The 25197-nt window shown below is 44.9% G+C and overlaps 1 protein-coding gene across 1 annotated transcript in view; it reads left to right on the top strand.

Annotated features, from left to right (window-relative positions):
* The window catches only part of LOC119971163 (beta,beta-carotene 15,15'-dioxygenase-like), a 43022-nt gene extending 19631 nt beyond the window's left edge, over positions 1-23391 (top strand). The window contains exons 8-12 of the mRNA XM_038806359.1: positions 4533-4799; positions 8066-8171; positions 10638-10732; positions 14055-14166; positions 21003-23391. Coding sequence (XP_038662287.1) covers positions 4533-4799; positions 8066-8171; positions 10638-10732; positions 14055-14166; positions 21003-21172 — 750 coding nt within the window. The 3' untranslated portion in view covers positions 21173-23391. The remainder of the gene's footprint in view (positions 1-4532; positions 4800-8065; positions 8172-10637; positions 10733-14054; positions 14167-21002) is intronic.
* The last annotated feature ends 1806 nt before the right edge of the window (positions 23392-25197 follow it).

The following is a 25197-nucleotide window of genomic DNA, read 5'->3' as shown; positions in this document are numbered from 1 at the left end:
GGGCGGAAGCTTCTCAACTTAGAAGATTCTCGGGTGTTGGGACCATATCGAGGCCCCAAACCTGATGGTGTCCATTATTTCCTGCCCATCTTGGTGATCTTCACAGAGGTAGCCACTTCCTAGAATGCCTAGGGTCGGCGGGTGAGCTCAGCAGGCAGCACCCGAGGCCGTTAACAGTCGTCAGCCCCAACAGGAGAGATAGAGATGCCTCCACAGGATGGCCGGCAGTTGCTGCCCCCAGGCACCCAAGGCTCTGGTGCAGGGGACAATTAAAGGAGACCTGTCAGGACCCTGCTGGCAGGTCACCTCTTGGCACCTTTGGCGCTTTGCTTCAGTAAAGAGTCTGCAGTGTCACCAATTTGTCCCCATGGCACTTAAATTAGCTACCTGCCCTGCAAGGGGAATAGCCCATACCAGTCAGTGCCAGTGCAAGGTCTGTCAAGATTGCTAGGTGGTAAGAATGTGCCAGCCAGAAAACCTGACGTGAAACGTGAATTTCCCCACCCTCTTGCCTCCAAAGCTTCCTCCACGTGGTTGATAAGGTTCCGCCCTTTATGTTGTTAATGGTAAGTACACACCTCCAGGTCTCTCTCAAACTGCAAACCATACAAAATTTAATTTAATTTGCAGTTTAGTACATTTAATTTACATTGCCTTCACAATGGGTCACCATTGCTCACTCCTCTTGAGTTTAAGAAAAAAATCATTGACCGCTCCTCTCTGCTTTCTTTCTGACCCACACAGAGCTGTCCTTTAATCCCGTGGACTTAGATTTGTTTTCAAAATTGATCATATGCTACTTTATCCAACATATTTTAAAACTCCAAATACATGGCTTTGACTGCACTACCCTCATCATTCTTCCCCATGACTTCATCAAAGAATTCAATCAAATTTCCTCCAACAATTTTTAAAATTAAATTTATTAACCCACGTTTTTCCAAACTCCAATTAATTTTGTCCTCTGTTAACATCTCTAAAAGTCTCCCATTCAAAGAACTGTGTCTCCTCCCCAGCTAAATTGAAGACGTCCCATTGCTCATTTACAGTTTTCTCTGCTAATCGATGATACCAATCCATCTGGGCCAGATCACTTCTCCAATTCACAGAAATTAGCCTTCCTCCTTTTGGGTGTTTTGAAATTTGATTTCAGCATGCCCTTTTCCATAAATACTGAAACCTGATGGTATTGTGATCTCTATTTCCCAAATGTTTGCCACTAAAATATGCTCCACTTGCACCACTTCACTCATCAGAACTAAGACTCCCGTCTTCCTTAGGCTGAAAACAAATGGATCAAGAACGGTTTCTTGGACACACTTCAGGGATTCCTCCCTTGCTCTCCCTCTTTCCACTTCCAATGTCCCAATCTATATTAGGATAATTGGAAGTTTCCCATTATCACTACACTTGTTCATTTTTCTGCAGTTTGCCAGCACATTAGCTGCTTGGATTGGATTTGGATTTGATTTATTGTCACGTGTACCAAGGTACAGTGAGAAATATTGTTCTGTGTGCAGTCCAGACAGATCCTTCCATACATGACAAAAACATAGGACATACATAAATACTCAATGTAAATATATAGATGCAGACATCGGGTGAAGCATACCTAGTGTAGTACTACTCAGTAGCGAAGATGTGCGAAGAGATCTGTTGCGGTAATCTCCTCCCACTATTTGGTACCCTATGGTATATGTCCAACACATAATAGCTCCTCTATTGTTCCTTAATTCTAACCAAATAGATTCTACTTTGAACCATATCTGCATCATTGTTTTCTAGTGCTATAATGGATTCTTCGATCATTTTTTCCCTTCAATACCTTTCCTGAATATCTTGTAGCCAGAAATCTTATGTGTTCATCCCGCCCCCTCCTTGTTTGAATCATGGAAAATAGGAGCAGGAGGAGGCCATTCGTCCCTTCGAACCTGCTCCACCATTCATTATGATCGTGGCTGATCATCCAACTCAACAACCTGATCCCACTTTCCTCCCAGGTTTTTGCTATTGTCACTATGTGATACTCTGCCACTCACCAACCCTATTGTTGAGGGTCTCTGCATTTACACACATGCACTCTAAACCTATAATTGTCTGACTCGCATCTCCCCCGTCTGATTTCTCTTGCCCTTGAACCACTCTTTATTCTAATGCTGTTCATCTTCCCAGTCCTCAATTCACCTTCTGTCCCCACTCTATTACTTAATCCTGGGTCCCCTCCTCCTGCCAAATTAGTTTACACCTTCCCTTATGGCAGTAATTAACCTCCTTACAAGGACATTGATCCCAACCTTGTTGAGGTCCAAATCATCCAACATGTCCAACACCCCGTTGCACCAGAACTGGTCCAAACACAGATTGGCATCCAGTAAAATGTTTGCTGGAAATACATCCACCAAGGTATACCTCTCAGTAAAGAATCTTTGTTTATGTAAAAGTTAGAATGAATAGCGCAAAATTCCCTTCCGTGCATAACAATGATAGGTGCCGGTGCTGCTAGGGGAGCAGCTATGGCACCTACCCATCAAAAGTGTACACAAGTGTACTTTCCAGGGCAATCTTTATAACCCTTCCTTCTTCCATTGTTTTAAATAAATAAGTAGGATTTTGATGTCTAAATCGTGAAGATTAATTTTGAAACATCCAAGAAAATAATCTACACTTATTTGGTGCCTCATGATGTCCTACAAAAATGTTTTAAACTTCTTTACATACAAGTATTTACAACTTGAGTTGTGGTAACTTTATCTGTTCCTAATTGGAGTTAGCTTATAGAATTTGCATAGAATCATAGAATTTACAGTGCAGAAGAAGGCCATTCGGCCCATCAAGTCTGCACCGGCCCTTGGAAAGAGCACCCGACCTAAGGCCACACCTCCACCCCATCCCCGTAACCCAGTAACCCCACCCAACCATTTTGGTCACTAAGGGCAATTTATCATGGCCAATCCACCTAACCTGCACATCTTTGGACTGTGGGAGGAAACCAGAGCACCCGGAGGAAACCCACGCAGACACGGGAGAAAGTGCAAACTCTGCACAGACAGTGACTCAAGCCGGGAATCGAACCTGGGACCCTGGAGCTGTAAAGCAATTGTGCTAACCACTATGCTACCATGCCCCCAGCTTATCTGAAGTAATTGCCACACCCATCATATTGTCCGTTAAAATGCAGATACGTTTGGTCAACATTTTGCACACATGATAGAGCCATGAAGCTGTTGCATTTTTTACACTCAAGTTATCACCATTAACTACCATCTCAAATGAGTCTTCGCTTCCAATCAAATCCTTGACATTGGATGTTATCTCAGATGAATTAGATGTTTGCCACATGATTTCCTCAACATTGGACCGTGTGACTAAATTATAAGTTCTTCAACTTACTTAATAAATAGCAAAAGAGAAATGCTTGGTAGCATAAATAAACAACAGGTTTAAACTAATTGAATACCTTGTTCTTTATTTTTTTAAATAAATTTAGAGTACCCAATTATTTTTCCAATTAAGGCGCAATTTAGTGTGGCTAATCCACCTAACCTGCACATCTTTGGGTTGTGGGGGTGAAACCCACGCAGACACGGGGAGAATGTGCAAACTCCACACGGACGGTGACCCAGGGCCAGGATTCAAACCCGGGTCCTCAGCGCCGTAGGCAGCAATGCTAACCACTGTGCCACTGTGCTGCCCACCTTGTTCTTTATTAAAAGTCAGGAGAAAACTCAACTTGAAAATACAGACTCTTATATAATGGCTCACTGCTGAATGGTCAAAGTCTTTTGTTTTTCCCTATGCATCATGAGATAGCAAATCAGTGGAGGTTGCATCCCAACAGAAGCGCCCGGATGGACCTACCAAGAAGTTCTGCTGCTGACCTCAGGTGGCACTCCAGGGTTAGGGAAATTGCCTTCAGTGCTGGTGCTGCTAGGGGAGCAGCTATGGCACCTACCCACCAAAAGTTCTGCAAATTCCTTGAGAAGTGTACAGGCTGAGAAAGCAGCCGCCACACACTTTGTTAGGGGAATTTGTGAAGGGAAAGATATGTGTGTGTGTGGGGGGGGGGGGGGGGGGCAGCTAAGACTGAGTAAATTTCTGCTCCAGGATTCTGCACCCTCAGGTGAACTCTACTCTGTCCTTTGGTGGACTGGTACACTGGATTTTACCTGGCTTGTGGCTTTCCAAGAAGTTGCTCTGCTTTTAATTTTAAACCTGCGAGTCACATGATCAGGAGGACAGACATCTATAAAATAGCCCATCAAAGGCAGAAAATACAGCAACTTTATTATAGGATCTTTGCCATTCACCTAAACAGGCAGACATTGCCTCAATTTATTGTATCACCATACTCTCTGCCAACTTACTGGTTCTCTAGTATTATACTGCCTTAGATTGTTAGATCAAATTCTGGGCATGATCAAATTCAAAATCTTGTGATTCAGAGATATGAGTCCTGTCAACGGAGGAACAGCAGAAAATGTTTCAACTTTGTTTTCTTGAATTTGCAATGATATCAATTCTATGTTTTTCAGACTTACATTCATATCATAAACAGAAAAACAAAGAAGGCTTTACCCACAAAATTCTACACGGATGCACTAGTCGTTTACCACCATGCCAACGCGTATGAGGAAGACAATCACGTTGTCTTTGATATCATTGCATATGAAGACAACAGTTTGTATGAAATGTTCTATTTAGAAAATATGACTTCGCCTGACAGTATATTTGAAGCACAAGGCAAAAGCTCCAGTCTTCCATTGTGCAAGAGATTTGCAATCCCTGTGGAACACGACAAGGTAAAAGTTCAGGCATTTCCGTACAATAAATTAGGATTGTACAGGGAACTCAGTTGAACTGGCAGAGCAATCAAACGGTTCTCAGAGAACATGTATTACTTACTCTCAGTAACCATGCTGCATTCCAGTCCTGCAAAATAGGATTCTGTTTTTCTATGTTATAAACTTTTTAAAAATCAATGTAAACACAACTTTAATATTGAAGCTTCCAAGTACAAAACCTCCAAGTAGGAAAAACTTTTTAAAAATCTCTCGCGGGGATTGAACTTGTTGAGTGCTCTCTCTCGAGGGGAGTGGGGCTGTTTGTGTTTATTAAGGTGAGGGATTTCATTGCTCAGAAGTACAGCATTATCTGTGTTGACTATAACCCGGAGCAGGGATCAAGCCAGCAGGGGGCAGAATGAATGCGAACAACCGCACCCCCCCACCCCCGCCGTTCTCATTTTAAAATTGACAAACTAATTTCATACTCAAATCGCGTTGGCAACAAGAAACCTGCCAATTTCCTGGCTGGCAAACAAAGTGTTCAAGAGGTTATTAAGCAAGCTCGTGTTCGGGTTCCATCTGCGACTGGAGACACCGTGTGACTAAAAATCAGTGGGGTAAAATTTCACCTGGGCCTGTTTTCATTCTGGCTCCAAACGTATCCCTGTGAGTCGGCGGAAATTGGGCCTTAGACCCTTTTGGCGTAATTGTGTAGGCAGCATGATCAAGAAGCTTTAATACCTTGTCGGGTAGTGGCCATCAGATAAGGCCTGCGAGGGGGAGATTGGATCAGGGAACGCTTCTGCTTCTCCTAGTTCCACAGGAAAGTGTCTCCTTAAAACAAAAATGTTAATATTTACCTCAAGGACTGGCCATGGAAGAATCTGACTGAGCTGGGCCACAACCGCCTGTGTCAATTTCCCGCGATTAATTTCTCAAATGGATTCTTTAATAAGTACTGTGCCTCTAATTTACATATTTGACGGGACTGATGTCTAATTCAGGCATCTGCCTGGGACATTGAAGAAGGATCCCATCAATTTGGCAGTGGGCAATGCATACATAGATTGGGTGCCCACTACTGCATTGACCTGAGCCAGAAGCACATAAGGATCAGTCATAAGTGATGGAAAATATTTTATTTGATGTGTTCCTGCATCTTGTAAGTAATTATCACTTGTCCATATTTGAGCAGATGTAAAGAAAAAGCAGGATGGGATTCATTTACGGGATGTGGACGTCGCTGGTTAAGCCAGCATTTAATGCCCATTACTAGTTGCCCTTCAGAATGGTAGTGAGTTGTCTTCTTGAACCTCTGCAGTCCTTCAGGTGTAGGTACATCCACCCTGCTGTTAGGGAGGGAGTTCCAGGATTTTGTCCCAGTGACAGTGAAGGAACAGTGATATATTTCCAATTCAGCGTGGTGAGTGACTTGGAGGGGAGCCTCCAGGTGGGGGGTTTCAGGTATCTGCTGCTCTTGTCCTTCTAGATGGTAGTGATCATGAGTTTGGGAGGTGCTGTGGAAGGAACCTTGGTGAGTTACTGCAGTGCTCTTGGTGAGTTACTCTTGTAGATGGTACACATGGCTGCCACTGTTCATCGACAGTGGAGGGATTGACTGTTTGTGGAAGGACCAATCAAGCGGGCTGCTTTGTCCTAGATGTTATCAAGCTTCTTGTGTGTTGTCGGAACTGCACTCATCCAGGCAACGGGAGAGTATTCCATTCCGTCCCTGACATGTGCCTTGTAGATGGTGGACAGGCTTTGGGGGAGTCAGGAGGTGAGTTACGTGCCGTAGGATTCCTAGCCTATGACCTTCCCTGGTAGCCACAGTATTAATATGGTTAGTCCAGCTCAGTTTCTGATCAATGGTAACCCCCAGAATGTTGATTGTCAGTGTTTCAACGATGGTAATTGCATTGAATGCCAAGGGGCAATGGTTAGATCCTCTTTTTTGTAGGAGATGGTCATGCCTGGCACTTGTGTGGCACAAATGTAAGTAGCTGCTTGTCAGCCCAAGCCTAGATATTGTCCAGGTTGCTGCATTTGGACATGGACTGCTTCATTATCTGAGGAGTCGCGAATGGTGCTGAACATTGTGAAGTCACCCGCAAACATCATCATATCTGAGTTTATGATGGTAGGGAAGTCATCGATGAAGCAGCTGAAGATGGTTGGGCCTAGGTCACTATCCCGAAGAACTCCTGCAGTGATGTCCTGGAGCTGAGATGATTGACCTCCAACCACCACAGCCATCTTCCTTTGGTATGACTCCAATCAGCAGAGTGTTTGCCCCCTGATTCCCATAGACTCCAGTTTAGCTAGGGCTCCTTGATGCCATACTCGGTCAAATGCTGCTTTGATGCCAAGGGCAGTAATTCACACCTCACCTCTGGCATTCAGCTTTTCTGTCCATGTTTGAAGTAAGGCTGTAATGAGGTCAGGAGCTGAGTGACCCTGGCGGAACCCAAACTGAGCGCCTTTGAGCAGGGTATTGCTGAGTAAATGCGACTTGGTAGCACTGTTGATGAGTCCTTCCATCACTTTGCAGATGATGGAGAGTAGACTGATAGGGTGGTAATTGGCTGGGTTGGATTTGTCCGATTCCTTGTGTGTAGGAGACTGCTGGACAATTTTCCACATTGCTGGGTCGATGCCAGTGTTGTAGCTGCACTGGAACAGCTTGGCTAGGAGTGTGGCAAGTTCTAGAGCTCAAGTCTTCAGTACTATTGCCGGAATGTTATCAGGGCGTATAGCCTTTGCAGTCTCCAGTACCTTCAGCCATTTCTTGATATCATGTGGAATGAATAGTATTGGCTGAAGCCTTACATATGTGATGCCAGGTACCTCCGGAGGAGATCTAGATGGATAGGGATGATAAGAGACAAATGGAAGGAATTGGGTGGACATGGAATGGTGTATGGGGTTTGAAGAAATACTGTTGCAATAAAGATACCAATGTCACCACAAAGGTTTTGTCAGTTCCTGCTTGTACATTTCGAATTTATTTTGTCCATTAAGTTTACTGAAAAATAAATTGTACTGGGATGGTCAAGCTTCATGGTGGGAGTGCACAAACAACGTTATTCATGTGGTTCCAACACTTAGCAAAGGCTTTGATGAGAAAATTATTCAAAAGCAACACAAAAGCAAAATACTACAAATGCTGTAAACATAAAATAAAACAGAAAATTCTGGAATTAGCTATTTATCTTTGGAATTGGGCTGAAAGGGAGAAAATACAAGGGAAACTCAATTTTAAGTGTTTATTATCTTTGTAGAACACAGATTTGGGTACAAATATTGTCAGACTTCAAGACACAAAGGCATATGCACTGAAGGAAAACGATGAACATGTGTACTGCAAGCCTGAAGTGTTATTTGAAGGTAACAGCAATAACTTGCATTCTATGATATATTTTGTTACAATCCCAGCTGATGTTAATATTGGAAAATTTGAATCTCTAAGTAAGATGCGGCTTGACAAATCCGAGCTTTTTTTTTAGGAACCGTGGAGGTCAGGTGCTGAACACATTCACAAGAGTCTGCCAGTATACTTTTAACACCAAGCATAAACCGTTTATTAAACAAGAAAAATGAACTATATCACACTTGTCAAAAATGTTGGAAAGATATCAATGCCAACTCCAGGGCGGGATTCTCCATTCTGACACTAAGTGTTGACGCCAGTGCAAAATCCCTGGACTTTTATGACAGAAAAACTGGCGTGCGCCCGGACTGATTCCGCTACCATTGAGAGGCTAGCACCAGGCCGTGTGGAACACAATTGATTCCAATGAAAAACGGTGCAGGATTCGCCAGGTCCATGATTGGCACTCGGGAGGCTGACAAGCTGCGGCCACACACACACATTACAATCCCCACACACGCTCATCCTAGCCACAAGATGGCACTGGTTACGCTGGAGCATGCCCATACAGTTGATGGGTTGGCTGGGGCCATAGGGCACACAGGGAGGTGCCCTGGTTGGGACACGTATACAATCCGTGGCACTAAGTTCAAAGTGGGCTGTTAGCGGAGTGCGCAACTGCATGGCTGCCCTGCCAGCTACAGCAATGGTATTCCCTGTCCATTTATCTCGACCCCACAGCTCACCTCCTGACCGCCCCCCACTCCTCCCACCGACCCTGGCAGAAGCCGCCCAACCAGCGGCACAACTGTCAGCACACTATGGCGATGTTGAATACTTTCCGTATGCCCTCTCTCCCTCAGCAGCTGCCACACCGGTTTCATGATTTTTAAAAGCACTAGTGAACCACGCCGTCCGGAAATCGGCTCATCCGAGGCGGAGAATTGCAGGGGCCTCGAAGAATACCAGGTCAGGCCCACTAATGATATGTAAACGGTGTCTACTGTACGTGCGTTCCGGAACGCTTTGACGCTGCTGTCGAGGTGCTGGAGCATTGCGATTTGGTGTCAAATCGGCACCTGTCGCGATTTTGGCGTCAGAACCGATTCTCCGCCCAATTGCTTTTCCCGGTTTCGGTATCGGCTAACGGAGAATCCTGCCCCAGAAAAATGTCCCTTTTATCCCAGCAACATGCTCACAGATGCAAACCTTCAGTGAAGATTTACCACTATTTCAACACCAAGGTTAATTGCTTGGACAGGCTCAGTTGCAATCTGGTTTGCTTCCGGTACACTTCTGAGCATTCACTGTTTTCCCCCAACACGTCTCCCTCCCTGAGGCACTCAAAGCCATAATTTGACATCACTATTACTTTAACTTCAGAACAAACATGAGTTCCCTAAACGCAGATTCCCAGCAGTCTTGCAGGATTTCTTTACTAGAGTTCACACACAAACTGAACCGCCCTTCTGTCTTTCGCTGTGCCTGTGTGTTCCTGCACCTCTGTCACTAGGCAGCACAGTATTTTCTCCTTTTTTGAAAAATCACTAATCTCTTTCTAACCCAACGCTTCACATCAAGGTTTGTACAATTTCATTAAAAATACAAACAGGGCCTCCAGACTTCCTGGCACCAAGCTCACAAAATACTCTAAATGAAACTGGATCCATGTTTAACATTTATTAATGAAAAATGAAATGAAAATCGCTTATTGTCACGAGTAGGCTTCATTGAAGTTACTGTGAAAAGCCCCTAGTCGCCATATTCCGGCGCCTGTTCGGGGAGGCTGGTATGAGAATTGAGCCGTTCTGCTGGACTGCCTTGGTCTGCTTTAAAAAACAGCGATTTAGCCCAGTGTGCTAAACCAGCCCCTCACAAGTATAATACGCAAGTATAAATGAAACTTAAAGTTGTACATTGTCCCTAACATTTTAACATCCTAAAATATCACAGGGCACTTCCCAAGAGTGCTATTAAAGTAGATTGCAAAGGTTTGGTCAGAGAGAGAGACCTTAAGGACATTTTAAAGATGGAAAGAGAGACAAGATGAGGAGTTTTAGCAATGGAATTCCAGTGTTTAGGGCCTTGCAGCAGAAGGCATGACTGCCAGTGATTTAAATCAAGGTGCACAAGAGGCCAGATTTAGAGGAGTGCAGGTATCTTACTGGGTTGCAGGGTTGAAGAAGTTAACAGAGATAGGGAAGGACAAGGCCGCGGAGAGATTTGAAAACAAAGGTGAGACCTTTAATTGAAACATTACTTTATTGGGGCCAGGATAGGTCAGCAGCACTAGAGTGATGGGTGAACAGGACTTTCCCAAGCACAAAGGTACATGAATGAAATAACACAAAATTGACCCTTGGCAGTTCATCTGTATGTTCAAAGATTAAATTATTGTGAAATATATATTTGCTGAAATACTCAACCGTAAATTAATCAAAGTGAAGAAAATAGATTTCACAATATATTTGTTTGTTTTCCAGGTATAGAACTACCGCGGATAAATTATGATTACAATGGCAGAAAGTACAGATACATTTATGCATCTAAAGTTCAGTGGCAACCAATTCCGACAAAGGTAGAATATTAAATATATACATGAGACTGGCAAAGAGAAAATGGAGAATGCAAGTGACTAGCATTGAGTTACTAGTGATTTCTTCATAAATGGCAACAAATTTTGATTTTTACAAATGGGATAATTTTGAGTCAGTAAGTATATTCGTTGACATTTGTCTGTCTTCCCCACTATTACGTTCTCCCTACGGGGATGAACGATCACCTGTAACTGCAAACACTGCAGCAAAGGTTACGCCTTCACTTACCAGTTTCCACAGGATCCAAGGTGGGCACGGTGGCATAGTGGTTAGCACTGTTGCCTCTCAGCGCCAGGGGCCCAGGTTTGATTCTGACATTGGGTGAACACATTTTTAAAAAATTTAGAGTACCCAATTCTTTTTCAAATTACAGAACAATTTAGCGTGGCCAATTCACCTAACCTGCACATCTTTTTTGGGTTGTGGGGGTGAGACCCATGCAAACATGGGGAGAGTATGCAAACTCCACTCGGGGGAGGGGGGGGGGAATGAACCCGGGTCCTCGGCGCCATGAGGTTGCTAACCACTGCGTCACCGTGCTGCCCCCGACCTTGGGTGACTGCAAGTCTAGAGTTTGCATGTTCTCGCCTGATGTGTTATGTACTCTGGGATATCACAGGCTGCAACTCGATCCAGCTTTGACCAAAAGATACTCCAGACTTTGAAGTAAGTTCAATGTGATTCATTGAACCATTAGCACAGTTCTCTATGAGTTTGACTCTCCTGCTAATCTTGCTATAGTAACTCAGACTAATTAACCAGTCTGCTCTAAGCCACGTGGTGGGTGTGATGCTTCTGATCTGCCCCTGTCTTTCTCTCTAAGTGTCGCCTGTGGAAAGAGAAAGAGAATGTCTGCCCTGCCCTTTTATATATAGGTTTTATAATGCCCTCTTGTGGTAGTGTCACCTCTGGGTGTCTTGACTGCCCATTGGTCGTGACCTGTTCTATGTGTTCATTAGCTGTATGTCTGCATGTCATGACATCTCCGGTGCTCCTCTAGTGTTTACTTAGTTGTAGTGTATTTACATTAACCCCTTGTGTACATACAGTGATGCATATCACCCACATCCCCGTGTCTGTGTGGGTTTCCTCAGGATGCTCCAGTTTCCTCCCACAGTCCAAAGATCTGTAGGTTTGGTGGATTGGCCATGCTAAATTGCCCCTTTGTGTCCAAAGGTAAGGTGAGTTTACGGGGATAGGGCAGGGGATCGGGCCTAGGTAGGGTGCTCTTTCGGAGGATTGGAGCAGACCCGATGGCCGAATGACCTTCTGCACAGTATGGATTCTATTCTAATGTCACCTCCATGTGGACTTGGGGTACGATTTAATGAAAATGAAACAGAGTCCCGCTTCGCACACGTTTAATGAGGCGTTTCCCGGAATTTACAGTGCCGGGACTATGTTACATTTTAGGGCCTCAGCGAGAAACGGACTGCCGAGGCTGCACTTAGGCTCATTTCCTGCACTAATGAGCTCAGCTCTCCAGTGCAGTAAGAGATTGGGGTGCCATTTTTAAATGGTGACTCGATCTCAGGACCCCTCCCCACTGTATCCTCCAGATGCCCCCAATGCCCAAACTTACCAATTAGGGGATACTCAAGACCCCCCCTTCCCCACCCACCCCATTAGGACAGGACACTCCCAGGCCCGATCCCTGGCATGGGCAAGATGGCGCCTTGGCACTACCAACCTGGCACCATCGCAGTTCCCTTCCCATTATGGCAGTTCCAGGGTGCCCAGGTGGCATCAGGAGTGCCAGGGTTCAACCCGACCCAGAATCTGATCACCTGGGGGCCTCCGATCACCTGGGATGATCCTTCCCTCCTTCCCTAGGGGCCTCTGATCGCCTGGGAAACACCCTCCACTCCTCCCAGCAATGAGTCGGTACGCCTGGTGCACATTTGTGGAAACCAGTGCTAAACAGCGCCCGCTCGGGGTCTCCAAGCCAGGCCACTAGACCTAGCACCTTGGGTAGCTCTGGCATGAACACATTTAAGTGAGCTTTACTATCATAATCTCGCGAGGCACAACGAGCACTGTAAATCTCGTGAGAAATATCTCACCCGAATAGGGTGTGACGAGGCCGTTAGATCGTGCCCTTGGTTTCTCTGGAAGCCTAACTGGAAAGGGTTGATTTGTCTTTTTGGGAGGGAAGTGGGTTTGCTCGAAAGTTGATTGTCCATCCTGTGCGAACGTTGGTGTTGTGGCATCATAGAGTGAGTCAATTTTTTTTGTCTTGGCAGTACATGCAAAGTTACTTGGGTTAAATGCATGTAATAAGTCTCATAATTATCTGAATTTTGGGACTTCGAAGCATTATCCCAAAGAGCATAATATTTTTGCCACTTAGCTACATAATCCATCATTTGGCCTGCCCAGGAAAAGGAAAATTGCAGAATTTGGTTTCTGCCCTTGACTGTAAAACAGATTTCATTCTACTTTGAACTGCTTCAAGATCCACCAGAAGTACAAATGCTAATGCAGATTTTATGTCAAACCATATTTGCATAACGACCCACAATTCTCGGTGTTGGTTCTACGCTGGTAGGAGACGTAAATTATGCGTAACTCAAAAGTAAAGAAACAGGTTGAGTTAGAGACCCCGACGGGCGTGATTTTGTTACTCCAGGTGCCAGCAGAAAAGTCATGTTCTCCCAGGGCCCTGATCCACCTTCTCTCCACAGGACCCTCACAATGTACCTCACCTACCTTCATACTGACAGCCCAAGGACAACCTCATCTTTTAAGGGGCTGGCAGCCACTTCCTGTACACTTTGTTCCTGGAACAAGTAGAGGATGATTGGCATAAAGCCTAGAAGTTATATTTGCCCCAATCACGTCTCACCATCCCCTCGCCATCCATGCAAAACTAACTGACCCCCAAATGCAACTAAAATTAATAAATTTCAGAGACAGAATTTTAATAACTTAAAATGCTTGATGGTAGGAGCAATATCCTTTAGATGGAAAAACGTGTTTTGCTTTCTTGGTTACTGTTGCATTTTTAGGATGCGTGCGGAGGGGCAGGGGTGGTGGTGAAGCTAAACCTTTAGGCTGCAGTGCTTACTCTGTGTGTCCATGTGTCAGGTTGTTACACACTGTGACTGGAATATATGTTTATGTACAGGGTTTGTCCATCCCAGCTACTCCCTCCTGCTGGACTGACTGAATTTTCTTTCTTATTTTGCTGAAGTTTTGTTTTGCAATAAGGTTTATTCATTTGATATGGAAAATGTCTTACTAGGGCTACGTTTTCTCTGCATGCTGTTGTAAATGTATATATTTTTAAAACTCTTCTTTCAGATATTGAAATGCGATATCCAGACCAGAAGCTGCCTTGAGTGGATGGAAGAACATTGCTGGCCAGCAGAACCAGTGTTCGTCAAAACTCCAAAAGCTGAAGATGAGGATGACGGTAACGGTTCCTTAATCCAAAGCAACTCCACAGTGGTAGCAGTTAATACAGCATAAGTATTGGAAGAGGGTTCGAGGAATATAGGAACAGGAATAGGCTATTCAACCCATCCAAGCCTGCTCAGCCAGTCAATTAGATCATCTATCACAACAGCACTACCCCGCGCTATCTGCATCCTTTGATGTCATGAATCTCCAGAAACCTATCGATTTCTGTTTTAAACATAAGACAGAGGAGCAAAATTAGGCCATTCAGCCCATTGCATCTGCTCTGCCATTCGATCATGGCTGATCTGTTTCTCATTCCCATTCTCCTTTCTTCTCGCCGTAACCACTGATTCCCTTGTTAATCAAGAACCTGTCTATCTCTGTCTTAAAGGCACTCAGTGACTTGGCAGCCTTCTGCGGCAATGAGTTCCACAGATTCGCCATCCTCTGGCTGAAGAAATTTCTCCTTATCTCAGTTTTAAAGGATTGTCCCTTCAGTTTGAGGCTGTGCCTTGGGTTGTAGTCTCTCCTACTTGTGGAAACATCTGCTCCACGTCCATTCTATCTAGGCCTCTCAGAATTCCGCAATTTTCAATGAGACTCCCCCCTCATCCTTCCAAATTCCATTGAGTACAGACCCAGAATCCTCAACTACTCCGCATATGACAAGCCCTTCATTCTCAGCATCATCCTTGTGAACCTCCTCTGGATCCCCTCCAAGGCCAGCACATCCTTCCTTAGATACGGGGCCCAAAACTGCTCACAATATTCTAAATGGAGTCTGACCAGAGCCTTATACAGCCTCAGAAGTAGATCCCTGCTCTTGTATTCTATCCCTCTCGAAATGAATGATTAAAAAAAATAAATTTAGAGTACCCAATTCATTTTTTCCAATTAAGGGGCAATTTAGCGTGGCCAATCTACCTATCCTGCACATGTTTGGGTTGTGGGGGTGAAATCCACACAAACACGGGGAGAATGTGCAAACTCCACATGGGCAGTGACCCAGAGCCGGGATTGAACCTGGGACTGCGCAGCAGTAGTGCTAAATGCTGCGCCACCATGCTGCCCTGTCTTGAAGTGAATGCTAACATTGCATTTGCCTTCCTAACTGCCAACGGAACCTGCATGTTAACCTTAAGAGAATCCTGAAATAGGACTCCTGAGTCCCTTTGCACCTCAGATTCCCGAAGCCTTGCCCCATTGAACAATTGAGCTTTCACAGTGCTCTGGGATGGAGAATTCCAATGATTCACCACCCTCTGGCTGAATAAATTCCTCCTCATCTCCGTCTTAAATCGTCTACTCCTTATCCTAAGATTATGTCCTGTGTTTTTAGATTAACTAGCCAGGGGAAACATCTAATCAACATCTCCCCTGTCATGCCCTGTAAGAATTTTGTAAGTCTCAATGAAGCACTCCTCATTCTTCGACACTCTAGGGAATATGAACCCAGTCTTCTCAATTTCTCCTCATAAATCAATCTCACCATCCCAGGGATTAATCTGGTGAACCTCCGTTGCCCTCTCTCAATGACAAGTATATCCCTCCCTAGATAAGGGGACCAAAACTATGCACAATACTCTAAGTGAGGTCTCACCAAGGTTCTATACAATTGGATTGGATTTGTATATTGTCACGTGTACTGAGGTACAGGGAAAAGTATTTTTCTGCGTGCAGCTCAAACAGATCATTTAGTACATGAAAAGAAAATATGGAAAAGGGCAACACAAGGTACACAATGTAAATAAATAGACACAGGCATCAGGTGAAACATACAGGAGTGTAGTATTAACTAGATCAGTCCATAGGAGGGTGGTTTAGGAGTCTGGGAACAGTGGGGAAGAGGCTGCAAGACTTCTGTACTTAAATTCCCTTGCGAAAAATGTTAACAGGTTATTTGCCTTCCTAATCTCTTGCTGCAGCTGCATGCAAACTTTGAGTGACTCAAGAACAAAGACAGCCATGTCCCTTTGGACACCTGCACTTCCCAACCCCTGTCCATTTAAGTGAATAACGAAGTGAATAACTTTGCACTTGTTCCAGTGAGGTTTAAAGGGGGAAAAAATGAAACTCTACAGTCTGTAAGAAAAGTGGATAGGGGAGTGGATGAAATATACTGCGATTACTTCCAGAATAGAGTTTGAAATTAAACCGTATGGGGAGATAGGGCCAGCGAACAGACACATGAATAAATGGATTTGAAACCAAATTATCTGTTGGGCAGTGTGGAATGTAAAGACAGAAGCAGATGAGATATTCAAAATGTGGCTGAACGACGCTGGAGGTAATTTGGGCTTCAACGATTATTTCAACGATTAGCCAAGGAGTAGAATTGGGAAATGAAGTGTACCGACTGTCCCAATTAGTTTTGTGTATCTGAAAATGGAACTCCAGTACTACTGGTACCGATATTCCTACTTTTTTTTCAATGAGATTTGAAAATTTTGAACTGTTTTATTCCTGCATCATCCATCTGTCTCTTGAAAACCTGACTACCAGCAGTGGAAAATATATTGAAGACTTTGATCGTCCCAAACTAACCTCTGGGCAAACCTTTAAAAGCATTTCTGTCTGAAATAGACAGAACCTGTTTGACTATACAAGTTGGCTTCTTTAGCTGTTGTGGGACCCTGACTGCAACTTTCGAAGGGAAATATGTGAGCCAGGTTTGATAGATTCTTGATTGACAAGGAGTCAAAGGGAATAGTGGGTAGACAAAAAAGTGGAGTTGAGGTGAAAATCAGATTAGCCGTGATGTTATCAAATGGTAGAGCACTCCTGAGGGGCTGAATGGCCTACTTCATATGTTGATATGCATGTCAAAGGCACGACAATCCCAGGGCGGGATTCCCTGATCCTGAGGCTAAGAGTTGACGCCGTCGGGGCCCGTCGCTTTCCGCGGATTCACTTTCAAGAATACAGCTCTTACCTCTGAGGATGTAATGTGGGTATCGGTGTGTCCAGGGCTGTTGGGGTGAGTGGCACTGATACATTGGCTGATTGCTCAAACCGGGAACAGAACTTGATCAGATCATCGGGTCAGGATGCTCCAGCCCCAGATATTCCGCCTGGCTTTCTAGCCTGTGATCTTGTGTAGGCCCTGCAATAGCTGTCGTGGGTTAGTGTCGTTGGCCTGTCACTCAGTTATTTAAGAAGCGGCCGAGGGTAATGAGGGAGCTGTCAGTTTACCATCAGTTGTGGGAAATTACTGGAATCTATCAGCAGTGATTAATGACTTGGACAAATATCCAAGGGAGTCAGCGTGGATTTGTGAAAGGTAGGCCGTACCTGACTGGTCAAGCTGAATTTTCTGAAGAGGGCGCAAGCATCGTGGAAAGAGGTGTGTTCGAATTTCAAAGTGAGGAAATTATGTTGCAATTTTACTGACACTTGGTCAAACCCTATCTGGAACACAGGCCGGGATTCTCCCCTACCCGGCGGGCCGGGGGGTCCCGGCGTACCGGAGTGGCGAGAACCACTCCGGCATTGGGCCTCCCCAATTCCGCACCTTTAGGGGCGAGGCCCGCGCCGAAGTGGTTGGCGCCCCATGACCGGTGCCACAGCTGGCCGGAAGGCCTTCGCCTGCCGGCGTGAGTCCGCACATGCGCCGGAGCGTCAGCAGCCGCTGACGTCACCCTGGCGCATGCACGGTGGAGGGGGTCTCTTCCGCCTCCGCCATGGTGGATGCCGTGGTGGCAGCGTAAGAAAAAGAGTGCCCCCACGGCACAGACCCACCCGCCGATCGGTGAACCCCGATCGCGGGCCAGGCCATCGTGGGGGGACCCCCCGGGGTCAGATCCCCCCGCACCCCCCCCCCCCCCCTCCCCCAGTGCCCACTCGCGGCGCCTGCTTCCGCCGGCACCAGAGGTGCTCTGATTCCCGCCGGCGGGAACGGCCTGTCAGCGGCGGGACTTCGGCCCATCGCGGGCCGGAAAATCGCAGCAGGGGGCCCTCTGACCGGCGCGCCGCGATTCCCGCCCCCGCTGATTCCCTGGTGGCGGAGAATTCTGGCCACGGCGGGGGCGGGATTTACGCTGGCGCCGGGCGATTCTCCGACCCTGCAGGGGGGGTCAGAGAATGACGCCCACGATGTCCAATTTTGAGGATGAAACTTCGGAAGACAGATTGGGGCCTTAGAGTGGGCTACACCATCGATTCACCAGAACCAGGCTTGAGGGGTTAAATAATGAAGACAAATTGCATCGACTTGGCTTGTCTGCCTCTGTTTAGATTATTGGAGGGGTGATCTAATCGAGGCATTTCAAATTATTTTGGGCTTCAGCCGGATAGGTATGAAGGACCATTTCTTCTGGTGGGGAATGCAGAGGAAACCGGAACAAGGAAGCACAAAGTAAAAGGGGAGAGGAGATAAAACGAAAGATAGAGTGGAGGACAGGAGCCATTCAATGACTAACGGGCTGATGGTACAAGGCAGAAGGAGATGCAGTGGGACAAATAAAGAAAGAAAATATGGATCTAGTCGAACTGCAGGTATCAACACAGAACCATTAACAGTAGGTGCTGTACAAGAATTAAATAGTAACTATTATTTGAACTGAGATTGCAACTGTGGTCCTGGTTTAAAGTAATTCACTTCATACTTTTGCTGCTGAACACAGCCCAGTCCATCTCACAAAACCGCCTCCTTTCCATTGACTATGTCTACACCTCCAACTGCCTTGGGAAATTGGGCAACATAATCAAAGACCCCCCCCCCCCCCTATACCTCCCGCTGCCTTGGGAAAGCGGACAACATAAGAGAGGGTTATTCTCTCTTCCATCCGGCAGGGAACACGCACTAACAGGTTCAAAAACAGCTTGTTCCCCGCCGTTACCAAGCTCCTGAATGACTCTCTTATGGACTGAACTGATCTCTTCACACATCTTCTCTACTGAGTAGTACTGCACTCCATAGGCTTCATCCGATGCCTGTGTCTATGCATTTACATTGTGTATTTATGTCTGTCCTATATTTTTTCATGTATGGAACGATCTGCCTGGACTGTACCTCAGTAGGCGTGACAATAAAATCAAATCAATCAATCAATTATGATATGGCTGCAACAAGAGTTTGGCACTAGATTTCCTTACAGCTAGGAGTCAGCTTGGCTTTAATATTCCTCATCCACTTTACCTGACTTTGTGTTTGTTTAAAATCTGTTGCATTTCTCATTTTTCACCAGTTCTGATGAAGGGCCATCAATCAGAAACATTGGGTGAAATTTAATGCCACAGCGGAAGCAGACTGGGTTGATGGGGTGGGGGGGCAGTGCAGGGTGATGAGCCCATCCCCTTCCCAGTCCCCACACACCCAACTAAGTTCACGTTCAATGCAAATTTAAACTTCCATTATAAAGCAGTCAATAAAAATGTCTGATTGAATTCATCCATTTTTGTAATCAAAGTACAAAACATTGAGATAGATTAACGGTTAAAAAGTGATTTTATATCATCGTGTTAGGTCAATTGGTACATTAGTAATTAAGCTGGTTTTGTATTTGTGAAGGACAAAGATTACAGGCTATAGAGATACAGAAGTACTGTTAATGATTTCAGTGTGAGGATTTTAGATCAACAGATCATACGGAAAGGCTACTGAAGATTCATTTAAGGGTCTCATTCCACCACCACTGGTATTCAACTAGTGGCAGGCAAGGGTCATGCCATGTGGGTCAACCTTGGTGAGTATGTCTGTGGCATAGTGAGGGAGGGGGGCATCCTCCTCGAGTAGCCTGTGCCCAATGGACGGGCTCAGTGGCGGAAATGGAGATACTCTTGAAAAACCAGCTCGTTGACAATGACAGCCCTCCCCTTGTAACCCCTGGGGCCTCCCTTACTGTCCCCAGTGAGCCTGCCTACTCGCCTTGGTCTGGGGCCCTCCAGCGATGGTCTAGGCCCCTGGTAGTGGCCACCGCCCTGGCCCCTATTGGCCACTAGATCTTGGAAGAGGGACATTTGATCCTGTTGCTAACAGGAGGGGGATTAATTTAGCAAGCCCCGATTTTACCTCTCACTACCCGTTCATAAACAGAAATGTGTTTTTATTTCCTCCTTTATAAACCTTAAATTTGGGGTGCTCCAATCCTCTGTAAATACCTCCCACAGAAAACCCGAGATGAGATAAAACAAAAAGGATTGGTTTATTTCACACACACACAAAACAGAGAAAAGAGGTTTTGCAAAGTCCACCACAGTGAAAGAGGGCGAAGGGAAAGAATGGGATATAGGGCCAAATCAAAGTAAAAATACAAATTATGGTTTTGTGCGAGTCCAGACTCAAACATCTAAAGGAGGATTTCTTCCAAGGGTAGGTTGGTTGACATTGTATGGCGTTCTGTCTTTCCAGAAATGAGACTTCCACGGGAGGTAGTCCCTCTGCTGTGAGTCATGGCTAGTGATGGAAAGCCTTGTCCATTTTATTTTAATGATAATTTTTACTGAGTAGTCCAGGTGAAGTAGATGTGCATTTATTTTCTGTCCAGCTTCAACTGGTCCAGCTCTGCCTCAGGAAGTCCATTGGAAAACTTCCCCTGCAGGACCCAGGAATCCCAACAGCAGGCTGCGTAATTGGGCCTTATTCCCAAAGGGGCTCCCAGGAATGAGCACTGCAGCTAGTGACTGGACCCATTGCGGCCACCATTAAATTCCACTCGTTAACTCTGATTCTCTCACCTCAGATGCTGCAAGACCTGTGGAGTATTTTCAGAATTTTCCATTTTAGTTATGATTAGGTGTGGTATCGATGGGCAGCAGAAAACACTTTGTGAAAACACAAAAATGGATATTTTAAAAAGATCCCAAAATGTGCAATAAGTCAAGACTTACATTTGGAATACTTTTTTTCAGGTGTTATACTTTCTTCCATCGTTTCTACTGATGCCAGGAAACCTTCATTTTTACTTATACTTGATGCCAAGACGTTTAAAGAACTTGGCCGTGCTTCAGTTAGCGCTGATTTACATCTTGACCTGCATGGCATATTCATTCCTGAAGAGGAGCTGAGTACAAAACAATGAAAATGTATGGACTCTGAAGGGGGCTGCAGCTGTTTGCTACTGACTTCCAAGTTTAAGAAAAGGCTTCTAATGACTGACACCTGAAAGGGAAAAAAAATCTGTGGCCCTCACACAGTGCTCATATTAACTTTATTGTGGGTTTCTAGAACTAAATCTCCAGTGTAAATTTTAACCTGTGTGGTGTGACAATCATGAGATGTGCCCGATGTAACTAATCTTTGGTTAAGTAATTCAGTGATCAAAGTGCAAAGCATTGAGATAGATTAAAGACCTAAAAACACCGGTGTCATCATGGAGATACAGACTAGATTGGAGTAGATTACATTAAAATGAAATTGGATTGATACTTGTGAAGGACAATGATTAGAGGCTTGGGGCTAGTAAAACATTGTTGATTTATTTTAGGTGAGGAATAGCCTTAAGTAAGAAGTCCTATAAAATGATAGGACTGGATGTTCCAAGCCCAGTGGAGATGGGGTTAGAGATTGGACGGCTGGCAAGATAATCGGGCGCTGCATCGGGTTGGCCCCTTGATGCCCCACCTCCAGGAGTATTTCCCAGGGACGGACTGGGATCTGGGTGGGCTTCCCACTCTATCGAAGCAAGCAGCTATTTAGTGCAAAGAAGGCCCCGCTTCTGTGATGATGGTTGTATTGTTCCGATATCGGAGAGTTCCCTCTCCTAAACCTCCACTCCCCAAACTCCACACACCCCCACCCCACCAGTATGTAAACCTCTTGTCAGGTGGCCATCAAAACTGGAGGTTCCTTGCTCCAATGGCGGAGCCATGCGAATGAAATGGTGCAATCACAGCCATCAATGGCATGACATGAGGAGGGTTTTCCCCCCCTACCATGATAGCCCCACCAGATTCAGACACATTTATTTTAATACTTCTCTGCAGGCAACCCAGGGTGTCTCCATGCAGAGGTACCCTCGTGCTGGCCTGCCTGCTTCAGCCGTGGTCATCTCTCCCAGTAGGCCTGGGGCCTGACTATGCTCAGGGTCTTCTGCTTGAGCTTGCACCCTCGGGAGGCTATTAAGGACGCCAAATGTGGAGGTGGACAGTTGGGAGGCTTCCTCCTCAGAAGTTGGGCTGATGAGCACTCTGAGGACATGGCCGTGCTTGCGATCCCATATGGGTGCACTGTTGGGGTCACGGTGCCTGCTTTAAAATCCAGCTCGTAGACTCTGGGAGGAGTGAACTCTAGTTTTTCTTTTCTCAACATGGTATTATTGGCATTTTACACTCTTGGGGAAATGAGCATGTGATCCTTTCTTATCATGACTAAAATCAACATTGTTAATCGATCTCCTCAATACTTCCAAAATTAATCCAGAATCCATAATTGGATTGTTCTTGCTGAGGAGTTGAACAAACTTGTATAGGTTAATCTGGAAGATGGAACTTCACCTGAAATGTGAGGGTGCAACCACTTAAAGATTACTAATGGTTAAGGAAAGCTCCAAAGAAGTGTTCGAGAAAGATAAAATAGCATTACAGAATAAAATTCAGCAAATCGGTTTTGATAAAAGCTAGAAATAATGCAGAAAAGAAGATAAACGTGATGGAAAGTGGAACAAAAGAAGTGGAGGAAAGGACCCCCCCACCCCCCCAGTGTTATGTTGACGTGGTGTTACATTTCTCTGGCACTTGTGTGATAGTTGATTTCCAGAAACAAATGACCTCTGGAGATACTCAGTGCTATGTCAAGATGTGTACAAAAGGTGCTAAGAACAGCAGTAAGGAGAACTCTTGTGTAACTAGAGGTAAGGTTCAAAGTCATAACTCAAATCACGTGGAATATAGTAATAACCAGGTACCTATTGAATTCAAAGTGCATTTAGAACACTGAAACGTAAGTGGAGCTATCTGGGTTGATTCAGTGACCTTACACAATGACATAGAAGTGTCAACCATGTATGTTTAGTGTGCTGTATATTATAATCACGGGCAGTGTTGAGGGACCTACAATCTCGATTTGATAAGGAATGTGTATGCAATGCAACCTGAGGAACAGAAACTTAAATAATCTCGTCCTGGTGATGTCTTGATGCTGCTTCAGCCAAATAATTTTAGCTGACTTTGTGACTATTTTATGACTTTGTTCAGATAGCGTGAATTATATGGATTAAAAATAGACTATAACTATCATATAAAAGATACAAGTGTGCAAATAGCTGATATGCAAAGTAAACCATTTGATACATTTAATTTACTGTGTGGAATATGGTGAAGTTTCAGTAACTTTACAAATGACTGAAGCAAATGAGAAATAAAGTACTGTATTTATAATGTTATGGGCCAGGGTTTAGAGGACACCGAAGTATACATGTGGAGGGATTTGTGAGGGGTAAGTCTTGCCTCCCAAGTTTGATTGTATTCTTTGAGGAGGTAACTAAGTACATAGATGAAGGTCGAGCAGTTGATGTCGTATACATGGATTTTAGTAAGGCGTTTGATAAGGTGCCCCATGGTCGGCTCATGCAGAAAGTAAGGAGGCATGGCATAGAGGGAAATTTGGCTGATTGGATCAGTAACTGGCTATCACATAGAAGACAGAGGGTGGTGGTAGATGGTAAATTTTCATCCTGGAGGCCAGTCATCATCAGTGTATCACAGGGATCAGTGCTGGGTCCTCTGCTATTTGTGATTTTTATCAATGACTTGGAGGAGGGGCCTGAAGGGTGGGTCAATAAATTTGCTGATGACAACAAGATTGGTGGATTAGTAGATAATGTGGAGGGCTGTTGTAGGCTGCAAAGAGACATTGATAGGATGCAGAGCTGGGCTGAAAAGTGGCAGGTGGAGTTTAAAACTGATAAGTGTGAGGTGATTCATTTTGGTAGGACACATTTGAATGCGGATTACAGGGTTAACGGCAGGATTCTGAAGAATGTGGAGTAACAGAGAGATCTTGGGGTTCATGTCCACAGATCTCTGAAGGTTGCCACTCAAGTGGATAGAGTCGTGAAGAAGGCTTATAGTGTGTTAGCTTTTATTAACAGGGGGCTTGAGTTTAAGAGTCGCGGGGTTATGCTGCAACTATATATGACCCTGGTGAGACCACATTTGGAGTATTGTGTGCAGTTCTGGTCACCTCATTATAGGAAGGATGTGGAAGCATTGGAAAGGGAGCAAAGGAGATTTACCAGGATGCTGCCTGGATTGGAGGGTAGGTCTATGAGGAAAGGTTGAGGGAGCTAAGGCTTTTCTCATTGGAGCGAAGGAGGATGAGAGGTGACTTAATCGGGGTGTATAAGATGATGAGAAGGATAGATAGAGTGGACGTTCAGCGACTTTTTCCTCGGGTGGATGTAGCTGTTACATGGGGGCATAACTATAAGATTCATGGTGGAAGATATAGGAGGGATGTCAGAGGTAGGTTCTCTACTCAGAGAGTGGTTGGGGCACGGAACACACTCCCAGCTATGGTAGTGGAGTCGGACACTTTAGGAAGTTTCATGCGGTTATTGGATAGGCATATGGAGTGAACCAGAATGATTGGGAGTAGGTTGATTTGATCTTAGTTTCAGACTAGTTTGCCACACAATCGTGGGCCGAAGGGCCTGTACTGTGCTGTACAGTTCTGTGTTCTACATATACCTGACCCACCTGACCTCAGTTCACCTGATCCAGAACTTTTAATAGATTTTGGTTCTGGGGAGCACAAGGGCCCACTTTACAGGTGTGATGCAACAGAGATCTACAGTATTTTTAAAACAAAACAATGTTTATTCTATGAAGCAAGTTAACATTTTATAAACCCACAGTAAATATCTTACCAACTACCAACACTGATAGCCCCTCCAAAAAATATACAGTACTCTATAGGTAACCCTTAGTAACTTTCCTAACAACATCCATCAGCCAAAACACTTATGAACAAAGACAGTAGGTTTGAATTCTCCACAGAGAACAGTTATCACTTTTAAATTATCAAGTGATCTAAACATCTTGTTTAACATAGAGAGACCAGTATACATCTGATTGGTTTGAATGCAGCTCTCCACCTGAAAGCGAA

This window comes from Scyliorhinus canicula, chromosome 9 (genome assembly GCF_902713615.1).
Source record: "Scyliorhinus canicula chromosome 9, sScyCan1.1, whole genome shotgun sequence".
In the NCBI taxonomy this organism is placed as follows: Eukaryota; Metazoa; Chordata; class Chondrichthyes; order Carcharhiniformes; family Scyliorhinidae; genus Scyliorhinus; species Scyliorhinus canicula.
This window is presented reverse-complemented; position numbering and strand designations above follow the sequence as displayed.